The sequence below is a fragment of the Cricetulus griseus genome, chromosome 4 (genome assembly GCF_003668045.3).
Source record: "Cricetulus griseus strain 17A/GY chromosome 4, alternate assembly CriGri-PICRH-1.0, whole genome shotgun sequence".
Taxonomy (NCBI): Eukaryota; Metazoa; Chordata; class Mammalia; order Rodentia; family Cricetidae; genus Cricetulus; species Cricetulus griseus.
In genome coordinates this window covers 175,482,695-175,504,392 of record NC_048597.1, presented here as the reverse complement: position 1 = coordinate 175,504,392, position 21,698 = coordinate 175,482,695, and the positions used below count along the sequence as shown (strand labels likewise).

The window sequence follows — 21,698 nt, the reverse complement described above, 5'->3', positions numbered from 1 at the left end:
TTCGTACCCCACTTTAAAGATGAACGATAAAGGCTCCAGGCTGAGGAGGAGCAGGGACACCACCACCACTATATACCCTGGCCTTTGAGCCCAGCCTCCACCTCATAAGAATGTCTGGCCAGGCGAAGCCACAGTGGGGTTGGACTTCAAGGCTTGGGAGGAAGGGAAAAAGTCCTAGGGTTCTGTGCTTCTAGTCATTTTGGTAAGGGGGGAAAAAACCGTCCTAATTAGAAGTGACAGTGGTGACTCTGTCTGTGTGTTCACTTTTTCCTCCCTCTCCTCCACACCTCCCCCCTGCCCCCCATTTGTTGTTTCCGTGGGAAAACTGGGAACTTAGGTACCACTTCGATTACAGAAAATGCTGCTGGAGGCTGGGGGGGGGGCAATGTGCGGGAGGCCCTCCTGGAAAAAAAACTTTTATTTTTTCCCTTAGATTTTATTTTATTTTATTTTTCCTTTCGTTTGGAAAAGGAGCCCTTTTGCAGTCATACTGTCACAGTTAAAATAAGGTTTAAATTACAGGCCAGCCCGTGGCTTTTCCCCTTTCTTTCAGAATTTTTGCCAACTTGCAATTTACTTAATGAAATCCTGCGATTCTGTTTAACGGGGATATTTTTTGCAGATGTTGGTTTAACTTAGCTTTGCAAAAATATGTGAACTGTGCCATTTCTTTTCCTATTTTTAACGGTTTCAGGATTCTGGTTCATCGGCTCTGCCTGCTCTGCCATGCCAACAGAGCTGTTTACTCCGGCTCTGAAAAGCTTGTTTCCATTGTCCTGCCTGCCCTCCTCCTCCCCTTCCTCCCAAGTACCCACAAAAGGGAGGGTCCCCCTACATAGCAGAACCTTCCACCCAAGAGCCATCTGCCCAAGTGGTTCTAGGGTAGTAGAGTTACTGATAGTCTAGCCCCCACATTTTGAAGAAATGAAGGACAGAGTGGGGCAGTAACTTGCCCCAAGTAACAGTGAATCAGAAGTGAAGTGACTAGAGGCTTCAGGTTGGACTGGGGACAGGGCTGTTCTCCCTGAGAAGGCACCTTCCTCCTCCCCTATCACAGCCAGCCCTGGCTTACCAAGTGAGTTCCAGGACAGCCAGGGTACATAGAGAGAGACCCTGTCTCAAAATAACAATTAAATTGTTGAGAAGCAATCTACTTTCATGTCTATCTGAGGCAGTTGTACTGTGGTGGATAAAAAGCCCAACTGGGGATCCTTATGTGTAGGTGGAGGCTGGGGGCCCCTGCTGTTGCCTTGTCTTGAGTTTTCCATCTGTGGACTTTAGATGATAGCCTTGTTTTTCAGCAATGTAAAGATCCAGTATAGAGGCTGCTTACACCCCAGCAGATGGCTAGGGAGTGCCTTTGTAAACTCACAAACTACTGGCTTCTGATAGAATGTTGGAGCTCAGGAGGATGTGAGGTATGTACCCTAGACCTGCCTCAGAAGGGGCAAGTCTGGGTCTGGGAGTGCCCAGGAACCATGGTACACACAGTGGGAAATGCCCTTTCCTTGGGTTTGGGAGCTTCTTTAGCTACCCTTGTCCTCATAAAGAGCTATCAGAAAGACAGAGGCTCTAGGCACTGAGAGAATGGACAGACTGGCCTGTGGAGCAGAGACAGGGCGGGACTTGCTGGAGCTGCTCTCTCTCCTTCCTGTTGCTCCTGGGGACACCCATCAGGACCCCCTCTTCCTCAAGACTGAGTCTCTGGTCTCTGCGGCCTGGCCTGTTTTGACTTGTTTCATCCCCTCTGGGCTCCATCCCTCAGCTATAGGATGCCCTGCCCACATGGGTGGAAAGCAAGCAATTCAGTAACTCAGGGCCCTAAGGGGCCTGTCTTACCCTGAGCATGCACACTGCCATGAACGCTTAGATGTCCACAGACCAAGAAGGAAGTGCTGGCAGGTGACAGAATGGGAGGCCTAGCCTAGAGTCTGCGTGGTAGACATCAGATTCTCTGCAAATGTAGGGTGGCTACCAGGTAGGACAAGAGAGAGACAGCCACACTGGTGTGACTGATGGGGTGAGGGCCCTCCTTGAAGCAAACACCACACTGACTCCCTTTACATCAAGTTGCTGTGTCTGAGGGGTGCAGCTGTCTTAGTCAGGGTTTCTATTGCTGTGATAAAGACCATGACCAAAAACAACTTGGGAAGGAAAGGGTTTATTTCAGCTTACAACTCTCAGGTCATACTCCATCACTGAGGAAAGTCAGGACAGGAACCTCGAGGCAGGAACGGAGGCAGTGCCATAGAGGAGGGCTGAATACTGGCTTCCCACCCCTTGACTTGCTCAGCCTGCTTTCTTACAACACCCAAGGCCATCTGCCCATGGGTGGCACCACCCTGTTGACTGGGCCCTCTCACATTGTCATTAATCAAAAAAAAATGTACCCCACAGGTCAACCTGGTTGGGCATTTTTTCAAATTGAGGTTCCTTCTTCCCAAATGACTCTAGCTTACAGGAGTAGGCTACCTTATCTGGACTTGACCAAAGGATAGTATTTATGGGGAGCCTTGTATGATGCCATTGCTCCTCCTCTTCTCATTTTCTTCTGTTATATGTATTGGCTCAGAGATCACTTTATAGCCAAAGATGATCTTGAACTTGGAATCCTTCTGTCCCTACATTTGGGGTGCTGAAATTATCGGTGTGTGCCACCATGGCTGGTTTATACTGTGCTGGGGATTGAACCCAGGGCTTGGTGTGTGTGGTAGGCAAGCACCCTACCAAATGAACTACATCTCTGTTCTCTTGGCTCTTCAGACATCCTGCTTTGTCATTAGACCTGTAGCAGTGTGATATTACACACATAGTATAATTATATGATCTTAAAAAAAGAAAAAAAAGTCAGGCCTTACCCCATCTAAGTGAAGATGGAGGAGGAGTAGATGAGGTGGGGTAGGGAGAGATGGGGGGAGGGGGAGGGAGTGGGAGGAGGGAGGGGAAACTGTGGTTGGTATGTAAAATAAATTTTTAAAATTATGAAAAAAAAGTCAAAACAAATGGATAAAGCAGGAGTCTCTTTCACATCACTCCCGGTTGTTCTAAGAGTTAACTCCTGGGACTGGAGGCTGCGCAGTGTTTATGAACACTTTGCTCTTCCAGAGGACCCAAGTCTGGTTCCTAGCAAACACATCTGGTGGTTTACAACCACCTGTAACTCCAGCTCCAGGGAATCCAAAGCCCTCTTCCAGCCTCTTTGGGCACTTGTGCCCATATGCACCCCTCACCAACATACACACAGAGTAAATGTGTTTTAAAAAAAAAATAAAATAAAATAAACAACTTTGGCACTCATGACTGAAGAGAAGTGGCGAAGGTGCTCACTGAGTGGGTAACTCTGTTGGCCAGTGAGCTCCAGGAATCTGGCTGTCACTCTACCCCCTCAATGCCCTCCCAGCCCACCCAGCTTTTATGTTGGTTCTGAGGATCCAAACTCAGGTCCCCCCATGTTTGTGTACTAAGCTCTTTATCAAGTGAGCCATCTCCACAGCCCCTCCTTGGAGTTTTAGAACAAGAATAGTGTGTCTTACCTCTGAATTGGAGCCTGGAACCAAGAAGTTTCTTCCACGCTGGACACTGTGTACACTCCTCCACTCAGCATTAGCAGAGACCTCACCTTCTAGTATTTGGTTGTTAGTTCTAGGATCCAGTGGAAGTGAGGGCCAGAGTCCCTACATTTTATGGTCTGCTGGATGTGTACACATGGGTGGTGGGGACAGGGTGGGTCCAGGACCCCTTCCCTCCAGCATCATGCCATGACTTGCTGTGCCCACACATGATGCCAGTACTCACCTAGACCGAGGAGCCAGGTCTCATATGCTGGGCTCCCTGCCAGCCTCTGCAGCCACATCCTTACCGTATGTACCTTTTGGGGGTCTGTGATCAGATCAGATGCCCACTGTAGCCTTGTCTTTCGTTTGTGGCTCTGCTTTGTCTTGTCCCACTGACTGGCTCCCCATTCTCCATCCCCTTGACACTCCACCTCCAAATCTCTGCTTACCCTCTCTCCATTGCTGGACTTGCTGTCCCTCATTTATAATGTTCTCTTCAGGTCATGTCCTTACAGACAGAGGCAGGCTAGGCAAGTCTTGTGCATTTCAGGCAGAGGAAGGAAGGCAGTTAGTTCAGTGGGGAGCCTTCCTGCCTGGAATACAGCCTCAGACTGGATGTGTGAATCCCCGGCCACCCACTGGTCATGACCTTGAATGGATCAGGAGGCCCTAGTTTCTAGTAAAGCAGGACAGTTAATGACCTCTCCCTCTCAGGGGCCTTCTGAGAACTGGGTGTGCCTGCCACGTGGTGAGCTCACAGAACGCATTAGCTGTTAGGTCTTTCACCCTCCAGCAGTCATGTGACAGGTGTTCTTGACCCATTGCACAGCTTCAGAAACAGAGGCCCTGAGACACTGAGGCCATTCACCCTAAACATTCTTCTGGACCAGTGATAGAGGCAGGATTTGAACCTTCATCCTGGATTCGGAATCCCACAGGAAAGGTATACACTCTCCCAAGGGCCTGTCCTCAAACACACCCAGACCCACTGAGTCAGTCATCATGCTGGCTCCAGAGTGTCGCCTTCCCGGCCAGTCTCCCAGGCCTGGCACTGGAGCAGCTGCTGCATCCGACTCTTGCTAGGAGGTTGATTTGGTTTGGTCTCCTTGCCCTTGTCATCTTTTGATGAGGGAGCCAGCCTCTCCCACCTCTGTGCCAGGCTGCTGAATCCTCCACACTTATGCGATTATGACCCATGGGGCCAGCAGAGGGGCCTCCTAATCTTGTGCAAAACACAGAATCTCAGGCTCCACCCAGGACCCATGAATCAGAGTCTCCAGGGGTGGGGCCTGGGAATCTTGACTTGAAGGCCCTGAGTAGAAGGCTCTTTTAACCCTTTTCTGTTGTGGTTGTGGAAGCCAGGACTTGAACAGGAGTCTCAGGCTTTGCTGCTGGGAGGCCCAGTCAGCCTATGGCCTGTAAAGTCACTCTCTGGTCTCTTACCTAGGCCGTGGCTACTGTCATTCACACTGTCTCTGTCCTGCACACACCCCACACACCCCCACCTCAGATTGTCTAGAAGCCTTGCACAATGGAGGTGGCTGTGAATGGGTGTGCAGAGAGGCCTTCTGGAAGCACAGGCCTTGCTCATAGACTTCCTGTGTCTTACAATGTTATCTTCAGAATAGGAAACTTTGCCCCATTTTTGCAACGCACATCCTCTGCCTGAGAGTCCACAGTGGTGCCGGGGCGGGTCATTTCTCAGGCACAGGCGGGGAGTTATTCCGACAGCTGGGGGTGGGAGGGTGGGGGGGTTCTCCCTGCTACCCATAAGAACAAACAAACCATTTTGCAAAAATAATTCATGTTGACTGGACTCATTGGTGGCACTTGTCTCAGTTTCTGGGACTCATTGGTACCCACAACAGGATCCCACCTGCCAGGTCAAAGGATTTCTTCCTCCAGGCCTCAGTTTCTTCTTCTCTAAATTGAGGAGGTTAAGCTCAATGACCTCCAGTTCTGAAGATCATCAATTCTCCACAAATCCATTAAAACCTCTGACTTCCCCCCAGATTCTTATTTGAGGCAACGTGATGTTGCCTTTTGACATCAAGTTGCAAAGCCCCCTAGAGTTTTCAGGGCTCTGCTAGTCTGCAATGGGCAAGCCCCCTTACCCCAAAACCTTCATGTGACCCACTAGGGTGGTGGCCAGTCTCCCCAGTCCTATACGGAGGCAGAAGTAGGACAGTGACTCTCAGTGCCTGTGAGTGGGACTCTCTATGGGTTTGGAGGTACTCTGGAGCAGCAGCTAGACTTATTCGTGTTGTTTTGGTTGGGAGAAAACAATAAAATGTGTATAAGCCCCTAAATAACTGGGAGCCAACCAGAAGGGATAAACAAGAGTCTCGTCAGTTTCCTTTGACAGTATTTTCTCACTTGAGTGTCCTGCCCCTGCATGCAGTAGGCATTTGTCCGGTATAAGGGGAGCTCTCAAGCAGACTCTCGGCCTGGGCATCTCAGGGGCAGTTCTGCTGGCTGAAACCCAAACCCACAAGGAGTGGTTTTTGAAAACACACTACCTATGCTTTCCCCTCAGGGAGTGTGATTCCACCTTTTCTGAGCGGAGCTCCACATGTTCAAGGCCTGAGTAGGGTGGTTTTCTCTTGGCTTCGTTGTGATTCAGCCGGAAGGGCTCTTTGCAAGGTAGAAGTGGCTGGACTCTGGCACGAGTGACATGCTAAGTGCACACTTACAATGAAGTGAGTTGGTTTGTGAGTTTTAGCATAAATGTCACAAGGGAGGGGGTGAACTGCTCACCTTGATGTTAGACTGCATGACTGATGAGGGTCACAGTCCCCATGGTGTCAGTGGTCGACGTCTGTCTTGTGTCATATGGCAAGCTGTGCTATCACTGTCTTATTGATGCATATATATTCCAGGGCTGGGATGGAAGCTAGGACTTTGCACTCTGCACCAGTCTTATTGGTACTAATATGGAATGCCCACCAGAAAGGGGCAGAGGAGCTGGTAATGTAAGTGAGGAGACGGCATCCTCAATACCCCAGTCTTTCTACCCTGAAGGATGATGACTCCTCAGAGGACACAGAGAGGCCCTGGCCAGCTTTGGGATCCACTTCAAGGCTGGCTCCTTCACCCTGCATGCAGTCAGGGTCTTGGTGGGCTAGAAGATTCCAAGATATCTACAAAAGCCCCTGGTGGGAGGTGGTCTAGGTGGGCTCTGATGAGCATCTCTGGGATCAGGAGCTGGAAAGTGAGGACAGAATGGTCCTGTGTACTAGAATCTGACCAATGTCTCTAAGGCCAGTATGCACTTGGAGGGTCCTTAGGCTGCAGTGGTGTGGCATAGCACCAGGACAGATGTACCCTGCCTGGACTATAGCCCCCACAGACCTTGAGACCCAAAATGTTGCTCCTGTTTCTATGCCCTTGGGGACCTGCCTGTCCAGAACCTGCCAGTACTCTCCCTCCCACTGCCCCCCCCCACACACACACACACCATCCCCAGCAGCACTGCCTTCCCGACTTGGCAGGGCCACCTCTCCAAGCTGGAACAGCTTTGGTATTTCCAGCTTGGCCCCATGCCCACATCTCTGGGGCCTTGCAGTCTGTCCCTCTCAAACCAGGACCAAGGCACCCTATTAGCTGACTGCTTCAGAGGCTCACATAGCCTCTTCCTGCCACCCCACACCCTGTGTTCATCTTTGGGCCCCTCAGCTCCCCTGACTTTTTGTGTGTATGTTGTGGCCGGCTGTGGGGCCACATGTTTGCAGACGTATGTGCAGGAATATGTGTAGGCTTAGAGGTCAACCTTGGGTATTGCTTCTCAAGAGCTGTCTCCCTGTTGTTGTTGGTTTTTTTTTTTAGGGGGGGGCAGAGTCTCACAGGCCTAGGACTCATTGATTAGGCTGACTTGGCCATCAAGTCTCTGCGATCCTCTTGTTTCTGCCACCCCAGTACTGGGATTACATGTACATACTACTGACTTTTGTCATTATGCACATTACATGTGCATACATCTGACTTTTACAGCATGCAGGGAGTTGAACTCAGTCCTCATGCTTGCACAGAAGGCTCTTGTATTGACTGAGCTTCTTCTGCCTTCCTACTGACCACCTTAGTCCACTCACGGCTTCCCTGGGAAGAACAGCAGATCTAATTAGTAAATTGCCCCATAGGGAGGTCACCAACAGGGCACCTTGGTGCTGATGTCTGAGGGTTTCCTTGCCCACTCTCAGTAGGAATGCCTGAGCTGGCAAAGTCCCCTGGCCAAAGGCCCTAGGAAATGCTGCTTCTAGAAGCTGGGCACAGAAAATTGGGTGGCACGTAGAGCCAAGAGTTTCCACTGTTTCCTGGGTGGCCACTGGCTACCAGAGGAGGGCCAGGGAAGTTTAGCCATCCCAGTGGCTTCTTTTCCAAATATAGAACTCCAGCAACTCAGGGGCTCTTCACTAGCTCAGGATGACAGGGTGAGGGGTGACAGGAAAAGACACTAAGAACCCAGGTTTTGTGGTTTTTTGACCGTCCTAGACTGCTGCTGGCTGGGAATGTTTCCTGGGAGAGGTCCCTGGTGAACTGTGTTATGGACAGATGAGTGCAATGTGTAACTGGGATGCACTGTTTATATAGTGCTAGTAAGATAAACAGTTGTTCTAAATTGTATTTATATTTTGCATTTGTTTATCAAAACTTTTTCTCAACTTCGACCCGGCTACTTTCAGAATTATTACAAAGCCTGGATTTATGGGTCCTAATTACCGATGCTTTATTGTACATGCGTAATAATTTATTTTGGCAAAATGCGTGCTTTATGTCCAGAAGTCTCTGTGCTTAGGGGGAAGGGAAGACAAAGTCTCCCTGCATCCCCAGAGCATCAGAGTTGTAGAACACTTTGGGGTCCAATCATGAACTGGGTGTGGGGACATAGGCCTGTAATCCCAGCTACTCTGGAGGTTGAGGCAGGAGGATCACAGGGTCAGGTCAGCCTGGACAACTTAAGTGAGAAATAGTTTCAAAATAAAGAGTAAAAAAGGGCTGAGGATATAGCTCAGTGGTAAGTGCTTGGCTAGCATTCCAGGGTTCCTATGTTCAGCTCCCAGTACTGGAAGTGGGGAGCAGACATAGGCACACGGTAGATAAATCAGGAGATGAAGAAACCTCTAGACTGTCCCCCTAAGTGCCAAGTCTCTGGCATGCAGAGATTGACCAGCATGAGTGAGATCAGGGTACCGCTGTGTGGTGTGGGTCTAGCAGAGAAAGGCAACCACAATACTGTATTGCAGTTACCAGCAGCAGCAAATTGTTTTTGCTAATGACCCCATGTATTTTGTCTGTTCAGTTTCTCTACAACTAGCAGACCCCCTGCTCTCCTGCCTCAGCCTAGGACCTGGATTCTGGCCTAATATTCACATCACCTGACCAACAGCCACCACTCCGCTTTCCTGGTGGCACAGAGTGCCCATTTGAACTTGTAGCTTACTCGAGGGGAAGATCTCTCTTGTGTTTAGGAACTAAAAACACTGCTTGGCTCTAGGGCTGTGCACTAAGCTGGGGTGGGGTCCTCTGATATCCCAGTTGGATTTTCTCCTCGTATGTTTGGATTTCATGCTAAGGCTGATCATATGGTTTCCCCTCCCTCCCTGCCTCCTTCCCTTCCTTCCTTCCTTCCTCCTTTCCTTTCTTTCTTTCCTTTTTCCCCCCCTGAAACAGGATCTCTTTGTGTATCCCTGGCTTGCATGAGACTCACTATGTAGACCAGGTTGGCCTTAAGCTCACAGACATCCACGTGCCTTTGCCTCCTGGGATTCAAAGTATGTACCACCATTCCCAGCCCACATGATTTCTTCTTAGAGTCTTCCAAAGACTTGACATGGGCAGAGGCATGGGTCTCACACACAGGTATGGTTTTTTGCCTGTGTTCCATCTTTCTGTCCTCCCTCCAATGTCTGAATGTCTGTCCCTTCATCATCTAGTGAAAATGAAGTGAGTGGATGAACCAAGAAGCGTTGGCATAGTCCAGGCTGCCCTTGAATTAAATTAGCCTTGAAGTTGAAAGTGACGTTGAACTTCTGAACCTCCTGCCTCTAACTCCTAAGTGTTGGGATTATAAGTGTGTACCACAGGGACTGGTGTATGCAGTGCTGGCAAGTACTCTGCCAACTGAGTGGGGCTTTAAGCTTTGGTGTCACCATTCTGGCCAGGAAGAATGAACAGATAGATGTGAGGCCTTTGCATTAACCCCTTCCTCTACAAACACAGTTCCAGCAGGTGGCCAGCACAGTCTGTCATCCTGAGGTCGCCATGGGTGGGACTTATCCCTTCTACAAGGCTGGTGCAGACAAGCCACCTTCAACCCTTCCTCCTCCTCCCTTCCCATGGGCACTAGTGGCCTGTAGGCTGCTGGTGTCTGCATTCCTAAAGCCTAGGCTCCAGTCAGCCACTGAGGAGGTTCCCAAGTAATCCAGCCCATAAATCATGGCCACTGTGTATTCCCTCTTAGCCACAGGCAAAGGCGAACTTCTCCTTCCCCCTCTGCAGTTAACTACCTCTGGGCTCGCTGAATATTTCCAACTCTGCCTGGGCAGAGGCCAGATCCCAATTATTAGTTAATCTGGGAGGTGCATGTTGCATTCCTGGTCACCTAACCACTTCCTCCTTGGTAAGCCATTCATGGGCCTTTGAGTGACATGGAGCTTTTCACAATAATATTCCAGCCACGTCTTATGGAAAAGATGTTTAAAGCCAGAGTTAAATAAAGATGACAGCAGAACACCCAAACACCTTGACATCTCCCTTCAGACTACCTGGGTACTACTGCAAGGTACCTCAGTTTCTCAGTCTGTGGAATGGATTGGTGTGTTTGCGAGTAAGAAAACCAGCTCTGCCACCCAAAGCCATGTCCCTAGCCTTCTGCACTTGTAGACTTGACAACCCAAGGAGATGAAAGCATCTCCATTTGCCAGGCCAGGTACCTGTGAGCTTTAGGTGAACCTGTAGCCTTTCTCCTGTGCCTTCTGAGTGCTGGGACTGCAGGCAAGCACCACAACGTCCCAGTTCACCTTTGGATGGGACATCCCCTGGAAGAAGCCAACACTCCCTAAGGCTGATTCATGTGTGCCATCGCAGGGCACTTCCACCGCTCCCTAGAAGGCTTCCTTGCTTAATTAAATGTTTACTTTACATTCTTAAAACTTTTAATGATTTTTGAAAGAGGAGCCCTGCGATTTTATTTTGCATTGCCCATCTCCTATCAGATAGGCGGCCTTGGCCCTCCAAGATGCAGTTGCTGGCTCAAAGAAACACATCTGTTTGGATTGGCATCTCTTCACTTCTCACCATGGCCTTGGAGCCATAGGGATCCAGTATGGGATGGACAGGGTGCACCGGGTGGTAGGGTTCAAAATGCAGGAAGCTGAGTTGACAGCTTCCTGTCTGAGGGGGTGGGCTTCTGCAAGCTGCAGCAGGTGACGGAGGACAAGCCTTAGGTGCTTTGACTGCTTTGTTGTGGGTCCCAAGTAAAGTCTGAGGCAGAAGAAAGTGTGCAAGTAAACCTTGGGTTGCTTTTGGAAAATGAGAGAAACATGGAGAGGCCCCAGTTCTCCCTCTGTGGGAACCTGAAGGGTGGGAACTTGGAGCACAATGCCAACTGACACATGCCCCATCTGTCCCCACCTGAACTGCTCTGGAGAGTAGATGTTTGATGTAGTCTCAAGTGCTCTAGGGAAGTCAGGCTGACCATGGGCATTGACAACCTGAGATGATGGAGCCGGGGATGTGGCTCGGTTGGTAGAGTGTTTGCTTGGCATGCACAAGACCCTGCATCTCCAGCATTTCATAAACTGGGCATGGTGCACACCTGTAATCCCTGCCCTTCGGAGGTGGAGGCAGGAGGGTCAGAAGGTCATCCTTGGCTACAGAAGATCAGCCTGGGCTATATGAGACCAGGTCTCAATAGGAAGGTCTGAGATGTTAACCCAGGCTAGTCTCTATGGACTGATAAACACCAGGGAATCCAGTGACCAGCAGTTCCCTCATGGACAGCATGAAGAAGGAGGTCCCCAGCTCCCCATTCTTAGCCAGACTCTCCAGGGCAATAAGAAAAGTGAGGTTTTCCCACCCTAGATGGTCCCTAAATAAGTAAACAGAGGTTCAGTATCTGACTTTGGGATAAAACAGAAAGAGACGTTGGAATGGGAGCAAAGGTCAGAGTCTTTTGTGATGGGAACTGGTTCTTACCCTAAACCGGGTAGAGTCCATAAGCTGCTTAACTGCTTACTCTCCAACTCATCTGCCTGCCAGTCCTCTACTACACACACTTTTTTCAGTCCTTCCCTACATGCCTGCTTTACCAGGGGTGGAGAGGGGTGGAGGGAGATGGAGGGGGTTCCTGCCCAGGGGCTGAGGACATCCCTGCTCCTTAGGGCTTGGTGGTCTTTTCTTACACTGAAGCTGTTGGTTTTTGTTCTGTGTCTCTGGCTCCATCTGCCTATCCCACTTGCTGTCACAGAAGAGCTGGCTCTGACACCCATCTTTCTTCCTGTAGCTCTTTGGAGTGGTGGTGGTGTGCTGTCAAGCTTAACACTGAAGCCCGGGGAGAAACTCCCTGGGTGGGGTAGTCTCTGGCTGGCAGAGAGAGACTGGGATGCTCTAGGTGGAAGGCTGTAGAGGGATGTGATGGATGTGGACCCTCTGACTGGTCCCTCTGCCCACTGGGGTTGAGCCTGGGGAGATTGCCCTGCAGGGAGCAATCACAGAGCAGACCTGGGTGAAGCTTACTCTGGGTCAAGACTGCTAGAGAAGTTTATCTTTTCAGAATCTACTTAATTTTGCACCCACTGCTGTGTGCCCTCTCCCCCAGAAAACACTCCCTGCTGTGGTTTGGAGGAGTAGAACATTTGGACATAAGGGAGAAACTAAAAGGACACACAGTTTCAGAGCAGCACTAGGCTCTCTGGATAGTGGATAGAGGCTGCATTTAAGAAACCTTTCTGCCCTCCCAGGAAGGTGGTCAGCATGCAAGGACCCTCTACCACTAAGCTACATCCCAAGCTAGAGGACCCCTTTTTAACATCCCATCTTTACATGGCCCAGCATACCATCTTAGAGCCGGCAGAGCATGAAGTTTGGCCATAGTGCCTGTGATGTTATCCTTGCTACTGCTGGGATTGGCAGCATGCATGGGAATAATACTAAGAGCCCACATCTCTAAGCCTAGATAGTCAGGAGATCAGATCCTAATCTTGCAACTTCCTGGCTGCTGACTTTGGACACAACCTTCTTAGATTGACACAGCTCCTTGATCAGAAAATGGGAGGATCTGGGACTGGGAGATGGTTCATTTGGGAAAGTATCTGCTGCCCAAGTGTGACACCCGAGTTCCTATCCCGGCACCCACATCAAAGCTGGGCAGGGTGGCTCGCACTTATGAATACCAGTTCAGGGGAGGCAGGATCCCTGGGGCTCTGTGGCCAGCTAGTCTAGCCTAATTAGCAAGCCCCGGATTCAGGGAGAGGCCCCGTCTCAAAAAATAAGGTGGATGGCTATATTGATAAATCTATCAGATGGCTCCTGTGGGACAGACAGCACCTGAGGCTGACTTCTGGCCTCTGCACACATGTTCGCACATACACGTTTGCACACACAGACAGACATCACACAAACACCCCCAAAACACAAGAGGAGCTGAGGGGATTAGCAGTTTGTTCACTGAGTGTCTTTGCCCTATTTCACTCTGCCTGGCATTCATAAAGGCTTCCTTCAGTGTTGACTGATTTTAGTATTATTACTGTTATTAATGATTTCTCCTTGTCTCATTCCATTAGCATATTTTATCCTTGCCATGGTCATCACCCAACATGAATATCCTTGTGAACTGTGCATTATATAGTGGATGTAAATAATTTGAGTAGCTTAGATTTTGAGATCTAGTAAACATGAGTTAGTGATGCCTGTTAATTTCCAGGTTGCCCATTTCCAGCCAGGCATCATCTAATGCAATTGCAATTGATCCCAATGCCCTATGAATTAACCACTGATTGCACCCCCATTATACATTTTAGGAGATCAAGACCCAGAGGAGCAAAAAGATACTTGCCTGAGATAGCATAGAGTTACTAGCATTTTGGGGTACAAGCTGGGCTCTGCTATCCATCCTCTGTAGGCCAATTAAAGAGACAAGGAGTAATGAAAAACAGAGAAAAGGGATACATTTGGTGTGGCCGCAGTGGGAAGAGGAACAAATAAATAGGTTCAGTGACTACCCACACACAGCCATCTTTAGGCTACTGACATGGGAGTTTCAGGTTTAAGTAGATAGTAAGAGGTTTGTGTGGCTAAGCAGTCCTGGTCCAAGGGATGGTCCTGCTCATCATTTATCCATCACCCAAGAGCCAGTCCCTCCTGTGTAAAATCTCCTGTTCCCCCCTCTTGCTGACACCAGACTTCAGCCTTTTCCTGCTTCCAGCATGAGATTCCTGGGGAAATTCCAATTCCTTGGGGACAATTGTCTGATAGCAAAGGGAGGGACACAAGTGCCTCTCTTTAGAATATTTTCTGTTGGGACGGTTACAATTACAGGCTACAGTTGCAGGCGAATGGCAAAACTGGGGTTTGCATCCATGCTGCCCTGCTCCTGACCAATGCTTAAATCCCAGCCCCACAGAGCAGATACCAAACTGGTTCCAGCTCTATTGCTAATTTCTGCTGTGACCTTGGCAAGTCATTCATCTCTTTGGGCCTCAAGTTAAGCCCTCTGGGTCATCAGTCAAGAGGATTGCGTGTTCCTGGGCCTCCCTCTTCATGCTGGATTCTCCTTTTCGGCACCCATCCCTCTCCTGCCAGCATGACAACCAAGTAGCCGTCTGGGGAGGGAGGACAGCACTGTCCCCAGACTGGAGATCCACAGTCGAAAGAGCCCCTGTGGTAGACCCTGTGCAGGCAGGCAGCGGCAGTGGCCAGATCGCCTGTGATGTAATGACCGATTAGGAACTTCCTCTTGGAAGCTGTGCTTCCTCTGGGAGCCAGAGGTGCTGGCTCTGAGGTGGGGGCTGGGAAGGTGGGTGGGAGCTAGGAGGAGGGAACCCCAGTCAGCTGGGCTGGCTTCTGGACCGAGTTCAGCAGAGCCTGGCTGGCTCTAAGCTGCTGACCATTATCATGGCCCTGAGCGCATTCTTTCCCTGCTTTGCTGCTGCAGCCAGGGGGAAGGACAGGCCCTCCCTCCCCTGCGAGGAAAGCGGGCCATTAATGAATGCTGCTTGCTGGACTGGCTGCAAAACCTGAAGCCATTTCTGCGGCCCCAAAGGACAAAGGAGAGTTCGGTGGAAACTCATTTCTTCTCCTAAGTTTGATAACAAAAACTACTTATCTAATGGGCAAACAAGGCTTTAAAAGGGGTGTTAGGTTAACCAGATGCAGGGCCTGCGTAATTGCTCCCAGGCCCCAGAGCCACAGATGAAAAGCTGTCGGTTGGATGAAGGGAACTTGAAGCCACAGGCATGACATGGGACAGAAGAAAGTAGTTTTCCAGGAGGGTGGAAGGCCCCTGTGCAAGAGCTTAGAGGAAGCCCTAGGCTTATTTCCAGTTCTGCCACCAACTTGCTGTGTGACCCTGAGCTAGTTGCTTCACCTTTCTGGTTTTTGAAGAGCTGTTCTCTCTTCTCAGCAATCTGCCAGAATTGAATTTGTTGGTCCTTACTGGGAATGGTTTTTTGTTTGTTTGTTTGTTTTTATTGGTGGCAGGGCAGGGAGTGTAACTCAGATGGATGTGAAGCCCAGCATAGTTAGGAAAATGGTGGGCACGGACCACCCCACGGGCCTCCTGAGAGCGCTGTGTCTTCCCATCTAACTGGGGCATGCTTTTGGTTCCTTCTTGGGATGGCCCACCCTGGGCATTGTGGCCAACAGGCAAGGAAGGGGAGGGCAGGAAAAAGTTTCACTGCTCTCAGGCTTTAGCTGGGTCCTGTGGGGGAGCACACAGGAACGCTCCTGCCCTTTGTTTTGACAGAAAATTGCTGATTCGAAGAAGCTAAAGGCATTTCTTGGGATTTCAACCCTCCCTGCCTCCTCCAGACTCCAGTCAGCCTTCTTGAGGTCCAGTACCCCCCACCCCCACACGCACACAAAATTACATGTTGGTCTCTAGGCACCCTTGGCTGGGCAGAGAGAAGTCTGGAGAAAGACCTGCCAGCCTGTGGCTGGGACCTACTGTGGGGGCTTAGTTGGGGCTGTTGCCTGGTGCTCTCAGCAGGCAGCCACCACCCTCTGGTGGCAGGAATGTGGGTGCCTCTGGGAGACAACAGGGAGCCGTCACCTGGGGATCTGCTGAGACCACCATAGGTATCATAACTACAGCAAAAGCTTAGCCTAGTGTTTAGGTTATAAGTCTTCGCAGTGTGTATGTATACCCCAGATCCCACCATTCCTACCCCAGAAGTCCCAGCCCCTTCCTGCTCAACCCACTCTCCAGTTTGTCAACTATCCTGATACCTCCTTATTTTTCTTTCTCCTTTATTTTTATTTATTTATTGCAGTGGCAGGGGGATTGAACCTGGGGACTTGAACATGTAGACAAGCCCAGCTTTGCTCTTATATGTCCCATCAGCTGTTCTGCCTGCCAAGAACTTCCTGTCTCTGGCCTTCAGTGGGTTTTCTGTGTGTGACTTCCTTGGCCAAGCAGGTGCCTTTGAAGGTGGTCCATACTATTGCATGTTGTTTGTGGATTTGGTTCCTTTCATTGCTGAACCATGTTCCTGAAAGGGTAGCAGTATCTCCCCGTTGGTGCATGACTGAGCAGGACACCAGGCAAGGGAATGACTAGAGCTTGCCGGGAATGGGAAGTTAGAGCTGAGCATTGAAGTTACCTCCTTGTTACTCAGGTAAAAGGCTGAGGCTGAGAAAGGAGGCAGTTTGGTGACCCTGGTTAGAAGGCAGGGCTCCCAGCGTTTCTTCTCCTCCCACCCACCCCTCCCAGCAGGACCCATAGCTGGCTGGGAACTAGGCCAGGCCCTGAGCAGGCCAGGGATTCAGAGGGGGGAAATGGGAGTGAGCAGGAGTTTCGGTCAGACCTGGGTCATCTTTGATGTTGCTCTGGTCTGACTCCCCCGGTATTTATTTGCAATTAAAGAGATGGTTCCTAATTAGGCTGGTGGTTGCTGGAGATGACAGGACCAGAGCTCTGGAACCCAAAAAAGAAGAGACTATCCCTGATGAGTAGAGTAGGGCCATGTAGGCACATGGGTACAGCCTGCCCGGTCACTGTCACCGAGGCATGTCAGTTTACAGCAGACATGTCTCCACAAAACTAGGTTCTTGGAAGTTGTGGGTGTGAGCATGGAGCCACAGCCAGGTTCATTCTAGACCTTCAGTTTTCTTTCCAAGCCTTCTCTTACAGGCAGGTCCATCACCACAGGTGCCAGACCAGGAACTAACTGAGATGCTTTATGGAGTGTGGAAAGGGCTCCCCCACCCACTGTCCTCTCCGAGCACCTCTAAGCTGGAGTGCCCTTGTCTGGGTTGTTCCAACAGGCCTGGAGCCAGTGAGCACAATGACTGTCTCTTTCTACACCACTTGATTTACTGTTTGAGTTTCTGTCAAGTCCACAGTGGCCTCCTGTGGGCAGAGCCTGAGATGATTGATAAGTCTTGGGGGGTGGGGAGGGGCACACATAGCAGCTTGCTGGTGGCTGCATAGCCAGTCAAGTGGCTTCAGCCTTTGCCCTGTGCCATTCAAAGTGTTGGACTCATTCAAGGATCCTAAGTCCTGGCCCCAGCTTTGCCATGCTGTGCTTCCTGTCTTCAGGCAAATCACTCTACACCCCCCCTCCCAACCTGGGGTGCCACCTTCCTTGTATAAGGCCTCCAAACTGCACTTGTGGAACCCACAGGCTCTCTCTAGACCATGTTTTCCTTAGCTCCAAAGTTAGAAAACAAGTACCCATAGGACAAAATAGAGACAGCACTGCACTATCGCTCCCATTTCCCATTTTAAAGTGTGGCTTGGGCTTGGGGTATTGCTCAGCGGTAGAGCTCTTGACTCTTGCCTAGCATGCCTAAGGTCCTGGGTTCACCCCCTCCCCCAGTACACACACACACACACACACACACACACACACACACACACACACACACAACCCCTCTCTAGGAACACTTTGATATCTCTACCAGATGAGATGAGGCTAGGATGTCACTCTCAGAGTTCTTAAGTCCTTGCCTACCACCCTTCCACTGCCCTCTCACCTGAGGCCAAACTCACCTTCAGGGCAGGCTTCCTGTGAGCTAGGTACATGGACAAAGTTGTGTTTCATTTATTTCCTTCCTCTACTTTAGTGTGCTCACAGCAGTGTAAGGATTTGCAGCTTTGGAGAAGGACACAGAGAGGACGGAGATTCTACTGTTTGTATGTAGCAAGTGTGGGGAGTAGGCCATCCCCAGAGTCACTGACCCAAGTAGGCACCTTGTCCAGGACCAGAGGATGCTGGAGTTAAATGGTCCAGGAGGATGGTCAAAGAGGTCATACAGGGCAATAGGCTGACTACCTTCTGGAATTTAGAAACCACAGCAGGTGGAGATGGGTCCAGCCTGGGCATCCAGAGCCAGACAGCTGGAGCTGTTCACCCCAGCTCATAAGGTAACCAACCTTCCCTGTGAAGGATCCTGTGGCCAAGCTAGGGACCAGGGCAGGCAGCTGAGAGAAACATCGGACTTGAATTGCAAAGCCTTCTAGAAGTTGGCAAAGAGAAAGTACCCCCCCACACACACACACACACAGACACATAGACACACTCCTCCACCTGTGGCCTCTGACACACTCTCTTATGTGAAGCTGCTACTTTGACCTGGACATGATGCTGCTTTATGCCCAGTAATTCCTTTCCTAGGTGAGAGAGTAAAGTAAGCACCTACAGGACTCACAATCCTTTAGAGCAGTTGCTGTTACAGACAAGGAAGCTGAGGCATAGAGAAGGGAAGTGACGGGCCCCAATGCGCAGTTCTGGAGCCTGCCTGACATTCTGCCCAGAGCAGCAGTTCTCAACCTGTCAGTCGAGACTCCTTTGGCAAACCTCTATCTCCAGAAATATTTACATGACAATTCATAACAGCAGCAAAATTGCACTCATGAAGTAGCAATGAAAATTTATCCTGGGGGGGGGGGGTCACGACAGCATGAGGAACTAACTGTATTAAAGGGTCACAGCATTGGGAAGGTTGAGAACCACTGGCCTAGAGGATGGAGAAGAGCGCCCTCTAGCGTGGCTGGCTTGGGGGGTCTGGGTGTAGCTCAGCGGGAGAGTTTGTACTTGGCATGTGCAGGCTACCCTGCATTTCATCACTGGCACCACACACACTCAGTGAGGCTGGCTCCAGAATTCTGGGGTTTGCAATCTGGGATTCAGTTTCCTCACCTATGAAGGCAGTGCCTAGCTCAGAGGAGGTGCCCAGTGATTCCTGGTACCCATCCTGGCACTGCTCCCAACATACTCAGGCTCCTGCACTCAGCTTCTTGGTCTGGCTCACTAGAGGAAGTCTTGCTGGCTGTGAGCAGTACCAGAAGCTCATGGCCAGTAGGCATGGCCCTGTTTTTCTGGTCCTCGAGTTCCCCAAGCCTGTGCCAGATGGATGGGTACAGAGAGGAACAGTGGCTTGGCAGGATGGAGTTCAGGATCTCCCTGATCCTGGTCACTTGCCATGGGCTTGAGCTTGAGCTATCTAAGTCCACTAGCCAAGGACATTTAGTTGAGGATAGCCAGGATCTCCTTGTCTCCCCCCTCCCCCCACCTAGCTTTTAGCTGGTGTGAAGATTGGCTGTCCTCGGCGGACTGAGGAACCTGTGACTGGCACCTGAATGGCAAATGGCAAAGAGCCTGTTTTTAGGGTCCTTGTGCAACCCAAAGAGGCAGCCTACAGAAAGCCCCCTGGGCCGATTTCCTGCTAAGAGCCAGGCAGCCTTGTATGTGTGAAAAGGTGTCCCAGGGCTGAGAATTAGGACTTAGGCAGAGGCTGCCAGTAATGATTGCCCACCTGGGCTTAGATTGATTGTTGGTCAGTTTCCCTGGGAGGGGCTGGGATGTTTAGAAGGCCCCAGCTAGAAGCAGGCATGACAGATTATGTCACCTCAATGGGCAGCCATAGTTCCCACCTGCCTCTCAGAGCTGTGAGCCCAAAGCAAAGACAGGATACCAGAGGCTTTGGCATCTGAAAAAATGAGCGAAACCCAAGAGCACGGGCTCTGGGACTGCCTGTATCAGGTCCCTCACACATGCGGAAATGCCTCATTATGAGTCGGGGCAGTGTTTCAAGGCTGACTGGACAAAGCACAGGTCACTGCTTTGCCATAGAGTGGAAAAACTGAGGCCCAGAGATGAGGAGCAACACACACCTCAGAACTGACAACATCCACATCCTTTGGGAGAGCAAAACCCCCTTTTTAAAAATAGCACTTAGCAACTGCTGAGTGATGCTGCTCAGAAATCAACTTGGTAAGGATCACGGGAGACTGAGGCAGGGAGTGTCAGCATTGTTCTTTCAGAATGGGGCTGGAGCCTCACGGCTGCTTCCCTCAAGCCATCCCTCATCTTCCACCTCCTGAGAACTGACGACAGAAAGTGCTTGCCGCTGTGCCAGATAGCCTTATTTATGGAAGGCCAGCAAAGTGTGCACTGTGCCTTATTCTAAGAGATCCCTACCTTAACCCTGTCCTACGCTGGAAGCCCCTGGAGGAGTTCTATTGGGATGGAGTCTGAGACTAAGGGGTTCGCATCACATTCTGGTGGGCCTCTGTGCACCTTGGGCAGGCCCTGATGACCTTGGAGACAGGGTCTTACAAGATTGCTGCACTTATTTCATAAATTATAGCTACTATCTGTGTTTGTTGGTGTTTATCTCCCCACTGTGTGTTATGTCATTTGACGGTCTGACACACAGTGGGTTGGTTGGCACACATTTGCTGCTTGACCTTGGAAAACCTTGCCTCGCCTCCCCTCCCTTCCGCACTGGCAATAACCTTGCCATTTCCTGTGCTTGCCCTGCAGATGCCAGCATGTCTCCAGACGCCACCAAGCCGAGCCACTGGTGCAGCGTGGCGTACTGGGAGCACCGGACGCGCGTGGGCCGCCTCTATGCGGTGTACGACCAGGCCATCAGCATCTTCTACGACCTACCTCAGGGCAGCGGCTTCTGCCTGGGCCAGCTCAACCTGGAGCAGCGCAGTGAGTCGGTGCGGCGCACGCGCAGCAAGATCGGCTTCGGCATCCTGCTCAGCAAGGAGCCGGATGGTGTGTGGGCCTACAACCGGGGCGAGCACCCCATCTTCGTCAACTCCCCAACGCTGGATGCGCCCGGAGGCCGCTCCCTGGTCGTGCGCAAGGTGCCACCGGGCTACTCCATCAAGGTGTTCGACTTTGAGCGCTCAGGGCTGCTGCAGCACGCAGACGCCGCCCATGGCCCCTACGATCCACACAGCGTGCGCATCAGCTTCGCCAAGGGCTGGGGACCCTGCTACTCACGACAGTTCATCACCTCCTGCCCCTGTTGGCTGGAGATACTCCTCAACAACCACAGATAGCATCGAGGCTGCCACTGCGCTGCAGCGACCCCCCCACCTCCAGGGGTCAGCACCCAGAGACGCCACCCCAGGGACAACCTCGCCCTCCCCTCAGATATCATCTACCTAGATTTAATATAAAGTTTTATATATTATATGGAAATATATATTATACTTGTAATTATGGAGTCATTTTTACAACGTAATTATTTATATATGGTGCAATGTGTGTATATGGAGAAACAAGAAAGACGCACTTTGGCTTGTAATTCTTTCAATACAGATATATTTTTTTCTTTCTTTCCCTCTTTCCTTTTTTAAAGAAAATTATACAGCAGAACTAGGTGGAAAGCCTGGGTTTGGTGTATAGTTTTTTAAAAATATTAATGCCCAGACAAAACTAATACCAGTCACTCTTGATAATAAAGTGTTTGCATTATAGCTTTTTTTTTTTTTTAAGTTCTCTTTCTTACAATTAGGAACCTTCTGGACTTAAGTAGGTTTTGGAGCCATCAAGGACATGGTTTCAGTACTTACTGAATTTGAAGCAGAGGGAGTCAACTGAAAAGGGAGTTATCTGGACAAGGTGACACACACCTTTAATCCCAGCACTCGGGAGGCAGAGGCAGGCGGGTATCTGTGAGTTCCAG

The 21,698-nt window shown here is 50.4% G+C and overlaps 1 protein-coding gene across 1 annotated transcript in view; it reads left to right on the top strand.

The window, feature by feature from the left end:
* Positions 1–21,489, top strand: part of Smad6 (SMAD family member 6) — a 70,812-nt gene extending 49,323 nt beyond the window's left edge. The window contains exon 5 of the mRNA XM_027414781.2: positions 20,537–21,489. Coding sequence (XP_027270582.1) covers positions 20,537–21,069 — 533 coding nt within the window. The 3' untranslated portion in view covers positions 21,070–21,489. The remainder of the gene's footprint in view (positions 1–20,536) is intronic.
* Positions 21,490–21,698: the final 209 nt, after the last annotated feature.